This window comes from Poeciliopsis prolifica, unplaced genomic scaffold (genome assembly GCF_027474105.1).
Source record: "Poeciliopsis prolifica strain line A6 unplaced genomic scaffold, Auburn_PproV2 SCAFFOLD005, whole genome shotgun sequence".
In the NCBI taxonomy this organism is placed as follows: Eukaryota; Metazoa; Chordata; class Actinopteri; order Cyprinodontiformes; family Poeciliidae; genus Poeciliopsis; species Poeciliopsis prolifica.
The window spans coordinates 18484031-18490587 of record NW_026562380.1 but is presented as its reverse complement, the minus strand read 5'-3'; the positions used below and the strand labels follow the sequence as shown (position 1 = coordinate 18490587).

The window sequence follows — 6557 nt, the reverse complement described above, 5'->3', positions numbered from 1 at the left end:
ATGACAATATGTGAAAGATGGGCGAGACCTTTGAGGCATAAAAACGTCCATTTTCTTATTTTGCATGTTTATGCTACATCTTGTCACTGTGTTGGGGCCCTTGGCTCCGTGACACTTACTTTCCTTTTTGAAAAATAAGTTGAAAGACAGAACTGAACAAAAACATATTATATAAAGTGCAAATGAAACACAACAGCATTTTGCAGCCTGCAGATCATCACCCTTCAGTGGTGAAGCCTGCATGGACTCTCCAAAAAGGCAATAGTGGATTCTCTATGCTGTATAAAAGGGACAAGGGTTCATGTGACAGACCCGAACAGATCCAAAGCCATATAACAGGCCGCACTACCACATATGAGAACAAGGGGTTAGTCTTTAGAAAGGGTAGTTAACTGTAATGTACTGCAAGAAAAAATACACATGCAAAATCCACTGAACTGAAAATTACCCAAATTTTAACTAACTTCACAGAGCATGTCACAAAGTTTTGTGTGTTGGTTTTGACAGTGACTTGCCTATTCCCTTTTGTTTAGTAAGGGTTCGTTTTCTTAAGCCAGTAGTTTATTCCTGAGGCTGTTCACTTTTGTGGAGAGCTTTGAACTATACAGTCCGAAGAGAAGTTTCTGAAACACTTCAAACGTGTATTTGAGCTTCTTTGGATAGGCAAGATTCACAGCATATGCCAACCCAACAAGCAGGGAGCAAGCCCTTGGAAAGTTACCCAGAGCAGTTAGAATTTTCACGCCGTCCACCACGATACCGATGTCTGGATCCTCTGACGTGTTAGCTTTGATGTTGTAGATCTTCAGGCTTTGAACAGCAAGGTCCTGTGACACACTGTCTTCATCAGCATCCTGTAATAGCAAGAACATTGTGCATATTAGACAGTACAGCCAAAGGAGAAGGTTCCATTTCCCAAATTGCTTACAACTATTTGGACAAGAAAATCTGGAGTTTGTCAGCCGTTGCTAGTAATGCACTCTATTTATGTCAGTGTGTTAGACAAATATGAGATAACATTATCTCATATTTTAAATTAATAATGAATTTAAAAATTAAAAAAGACAAATATAAATCAATCATAATAAAATATTATATTATAATATAATCAATTATACAATGATGAGCTGAACAGTTATAAATATTTCTAAATGAAGTTTCTGAAATTAAATCAATCCATTACACTATTATTTCTTCCTGACACTGTCTTGATTAATATCTTATTCTGCATTGCCTCAGTCTTTCTGTAAAATGTCTTTGTATTCACAAAGCTGCGCCTTGGCCATAATTTCTTAGCTCGCTTTTAGGGACAAATTGCAAAGACTTAAAAAAAAATCAAGTTATGGTTAGGTAAAGCATTCTTATGAAAAAAATTAAATAAATTACTGCCAAGTTTTAAATTATGCCAGTTGGTAAAATGAAATTGAGATAGCATTCTGCACTAGCACTTAAAAATTTCTTAATGGAAAATAAAAATTAAAACACACTTAACAGAGGACAATGATAGCTTACCAAGAACTACTGGGAGAAATAAAGTTATGACTATTTTGTAATTTCACTTTCCAACAAATACCAATTAGAAGAGTTGAGATAAATCACCTACTTTATATTTTAACATCTACTTAAACTTACATCGTACTCTTTTAAGAGTTGATCTGTAGATTCCCCAAGGTACATCATCAAACATCGAATGATAACGTCTCTGGTCATGTTGATGTCAGGATTGCTTGGAGTCTGAAACAAAAAAAATAAACACCAGGTGATTTATATTACTGTTAATAAGCTCAAGGATCCTTCCTGTGCCATCTTGGGGACCAGTGTAATAAAACACTACTGAAACAAATTCTCATGCGATTATTTCATATTCCATTTATAAAGAGAATCACAGGCTAACCTCCAGTAAATTTAAGTAATGATATTCCAGAAGTTTAAAAACAAAATTTTGAGAATGAAAGATTAGCAACCATAATACTCAATGAAAGATACCTTGAGTAGGATAGCCTGCAACCTCAACCCCATGGTTCCGCCCTTGGAGTGGAAGAGGTTCAGAAGTCGAGGAGTATATTCATCCAGTTTGGACATGAACTTTGATTCAAGATGCACCATTGTGATTCTGTGAAACTCATCCTGGATCTAAAAGACAAATCATGAAACCAGTTTTAAAGCCTCAAATATTACAAAGATACATACTGTTCTTACGACATTTTTCAAAAGCAAGAAGATGGATCAAATTTGATCTATAAAATAGATGACAGTAACGCAACACATTTTGTATCAAATAGCTATATGCAGAATCACAAATGCAATCCTTCACATTGACTAGGAATATTTCTGATTAGCATGCACTTATAACTCACATGAGACGGCTCAAATAGAGCGGGCCATCTGGCTTTGATGTCCTCTATACTGGGAGATTGGTTGATGATCTCGTTTCTTCTGTGTGCAAATGTTTTGGCCATTTTTTCTTTTATCAATGCATTGTTGTCCTTTTTCTTTACTTCAGTAAGCAACTGAATCCTCTCTTGTTCTTGACTTTCTTCATCCTCTCCAGCCGGGTAAGGAGGAAGGAAGTTTACCTCTGCTTTTCGAGGCTTTTTTACATTCTTTGCAGACTTCTTGTCCGCAGGGGTCTTGCGTTTTAGTGCATTGCATAACACCTCAGGAACACCGTAGCCTCTGAGTTTGGTGCGATAATTTGACATCTTGTATTTAAGGCTTTGCTGCCAGCCATAGTAACCTGCAAAGGAACCGGGTTCCTTGAGACAAGGATATTTGTTGACAAGTGCCTCAGCAACATCACTTATCTGTGAACCTGATGGATAGGCTGTATAAGTATATACAGTTTCAGCCAGTTTCTCAAGTATGTCTGGCTTGATCTTCGAGGTAGTGAGAAGTGTTCCATTCTTCTTGTAGTCCTCATTGCCTCTTTCAAGGTACATCTCAGTTTCGTATGCAAACTGTGGAATGGGGAACTGCTTTGGCCATGACTGACAGCGTTCTGTGGTACTGCGCCCAGACAGGATAATGGTGTCCTGTGAAGAAGATGTTCCAGCAGTTGACTCTGCATTTGACTCTTCAAACGATGCAGAGTCACAGTCAGTGGAATGTTGAACAAAGGAACTGTCCAAACTTTCATTAGCTGCATACAAGTTCAGAAGAATAGGAAAGTGTGAACAACCTTTATGGTGCCCTTGTGTTTGATAAGGTCATTGTTGTGAAGAGTAAAATAATCTTCAAATTCCACATCAAAATACTGAAGACTGAACTCAGTAGAAATCCCAAAGGTGTCCTTCACAATATTATGCAGCTCCTCCACAGTGGGCGGGATGCCTGATGGAAGGTCCAACTTCTCAATTCGGTCGTCAATTATTACTCTGAGTTTTGCCTCCATCTCTGCCATCCAGACAAGAATAGACAAAAGTTAAATATATTGTTATACAGTACATGAAAAAAACCTGTATAAAAAAATTCATAAATAAAATCTGTACTTATTTAAATGGAACACCACACTTATAATCATAACATTAAATGTGAGTGCCATAATTATGATTATTAAATTGCTAAAATGTCAACAAAAAAGGATACTGTTGTTATATTTCCAGAACAATGGTTTTAAAAACAGATGTTATGAGATGTAAAGGTTAACATAATTTATCAAAATTACCTAAAACAAACAACAGATGTGACGTTTGAGTGTGACCAAGCGTTTTCCTCCCACGCTGTATTCAGCCAAGGGGTACACATCACCAAGTTTCTGCTGCTCAACAAGAGCCATCTTGCCAGTGTTCTCTAGTTGAAAAGATCTAAGATGCTCTTCATACCATGCATGTAGTAACTTTACAATAAAATGTGCACGGCTGTTTAAAATGGCTATCTGAATAATCTCAGCAAAGTCAGGAAGTCCTCCAGTAGAGCCATACGGCAAGATCATCCCAACAGTGTACTTTGTTCCATAGCAAGTGACAGTGTTAGCAAACTGCACGGAAGACAGAAGCGGTGATGTTTCTCTTAAAGCTTCCTGTATGTCTGAATGCAGCACATCTAAAGGCATCACAGATATTTTTGTGACACACAATGGCTGTTTTCCAACATCAGTATGTAAATGGCATGCCATCATCATCTGATGTTTTGTAGCAAGGGTCACCAATATATTTTTGAAGTTCTTTGTGTGCCTCACAACTTGCTTGAAAAAGCTGTGTTTCGCTTCAAAGCGCATTGTCCATACACCAACCAGAGGCCCATACTCTGCAATCAGTGCAGGGTAATGTTCTAAGTAATGGTGTTTGGGTGTCAGTGTCTCTTCAGGAAAAACTGCTAAGAATCTGTCACGATGCTCAGATATTTTAAAGTCAAGGTATGCAATAGTTTCAACTGTATGAACAGGGGCAACCACCAATTCAACAATATCTTTTAAAGTCAGAAGAACCTGCCAGGCAGCATCATCCTCAGGTACCCGTGAACCAACAATGAGTGGCAACAACCGTATTAGGGCCCAATTTTCATGGGCATTTCCTCCTATCGTTCTGCGACGAATGTAGTTTTGAGGGACTGCTTGAGGGCTGTTGGCTTTGTCTGAGCCCTTATAGGGAAAACGTGTGATTAACTCGTTGAGTTCAGTCAAATTAAAGTACTTCTTCTTGGTGAAAGTCTGAAAACATAATGCTAGTTCTCTTGGGACTATTCCTTCAAAAAGGTCATGTAGTGCATCTGGTGGATACCCAGACACAAAATGAAAGTGATTCAGTTTATCAGTCAATGGACACGACCGCTTAACGCCAAAGCAATGGGTTAAATTTGGATTTTCTCTCACAGTTTGTACATGCAAACTATGGTCCTTCTTTGTCCGAGGTGGAAACACTCCAGTCCGCACTTCGTGTGTCTGGTACTCTGAAGAATGTCCAAGACAAAATCTACAGATGTACGGCCCTGTGAAACTTTCAACTAGTCCGCTAATTGAATGTGCACCGAGATTATCGGCTACAACACAGTGTACAGTTCCTTTTACTCTTTTTCCAACACTGGAAATAAAAATTCCGTCCTGTTCTAGAGTGGCAAGATCTTTCAAGAGGGGTTCCAAAACTGCTTTGTATTCAAACTGTTTGACATCAACAGCTTTGCAAAGTAAAGCTAGGTGTATCGACGTTAATGCAGACTGCAATTGGAAAGATACATTTGCCAAAATCCAATATATGGCTGTTATTTTGTGTTTTTTTTTTTTTTTTTGAAGTTCCTAGTAGGTTGCACACCTCAAAGTCATCGACATAAAGGATTACAGAGAGTTTTGTCTCTTCTCCAGCATAGAAGGCATTTTGCTTGAAAAGTTTGCCATCAAAAGTTGACTTAATATATCCAGTACTGTTTAAATGTCTGGATGAGATTCCCTCTGCAATGTGTTTATTCTTCAAAACCTTCTGCAAAGTCTCGAGAATAGGTACATATTGAAAGGTCTTGTTCTTTTGGGAATCAAGGATATATTCAACAGGATCAACACACTGGAAATGCTCCTTAAAATACCTTCTTCTCTTAAAAGCTGAACCAAGTGGACCACCTACAGCAAATGCTGTACTAATGGGATGGAAGTTGCATAACTGTTCTGCCAAGTCTGTTATGATGGCCTGGTCAACAATGCTCTTATTTAACTTCAATGTTGAATCAAGTATCTCTCTAACAACTTCAACAGATGCTGAAGATGAAATGAACTGAAGGTCTTCAACCAAGGCATCAATGCACTTTACAGAGGCATTATAGACACTTTCTAGCTTCAGCAGAAGTAAACCAATTCTTTGAAGAACCAAGTATGATGCACTTTCCTTATCACAATCTAAACTTGTGCACTCATTATGACTGGCCTCTAATGAATCAGGATGGTCAACAATCTGATCGTGGTGACTGTCATACACACCTTGCTTAAAACCGCTCAAAGAATAGGATTTGTGTGTTCTACTTTTGTGTTTCAGAAATGTATTGTATATATTTGTCCAAAAGCTGCATCCTTCAAATACACAAAAGACAGTTTCGTGGCTCTTTAGGTGATTTCCGATATGCTGAAAGTAGTCCTTTTCTGTAGAACAACTAGCACTGCAAACTAAGCACTTAAAAGCAGAGATGATTCCTGGCTGTATAATGACATGAGCTGTATGATACCTGGACAAATGTGTGCGAAGGGCACCCTGTGTTTTAAATGTGCAAGGGCAACTGTCATATAGACATGGCTGGGTTTGCCCACGACCAAATGTTGCGTGTTGTAGTCTGTAATGTTTTAGTAGATTCCCCTTTGTTGCAGACAAAGACTTGCAGATCTTACACTGCCACCCCATAGGCCAGAACCTAAGATAATAAGAAAAAAAGGTGTTTTTAAATTAGTGTATAACTAGTAGCATACATCACTAATAGATCTAGTAATTAAATAATGTGCCAGGGCTGAACAATTAATCAAAATTTTATCAAAATTGCAATACAGCCTACTGCAATTTTCAAATCACAGGAGGTACAACATGTCTTAAATCTTAAAAAAATATTTTAAATGAAATGTTCTACTGCAAAAATGTCCTGGCCTA

At 38.0% G+C, this 6557-nt stretch overlaps 1 protein-coding gene across 1 annotated transcript; it reads right to left on the bottom strand.

Moving 5' to 3' along the window:
• Positions 1-548: 548 nt before the first annotated feature.
• Positions 549-3497, bottom strand: LOC129359665 (uncharacterized). Its single transcript, XM_055029450.1, has 5 exons — positions 3179-3497; positions 2358-3032; positions 1987-2133; positions 1633-1734; positions 549-854 (listed from the first exon to the last, which is right to left on the bottom strand). The coding sequence occupies exons 1-5, from the start codon at positions 3398-3400 to the stop codon at positions 549-551; spliced, it is 1452 nt and encodes a 483-aa protein (XP_054885425.1). The 5' UTR covers positions 3401-3497.
• Positions 3498-6557: the final 3060 nt, after the last annotated feature.

Bases quoted from the DNA above. Each gene is read 5' to 3' on its own strand.
- LOC129359665 (XM_055029450.1), bottom strand. From the start codon at position 3,400: ATGGCAGAGATGGAGGCAAAACTCAGAGTAATAATTGACGACCGAATT. The intron at 3,033-3,178 runs GTTGTTCACACT...TCTTCTTCACAG, and splicing joins AACACAAGGGCACCATAAAG to GACACCATTATCCTGTCTGG. The intron at 2,134-2,357 runs GTGAGTTATAAG...TTTGTCTTTTAG, and splicing joins CTCTATTTGAGCCGTCTCAT to ATCCAGGATGAGTTTCACAG.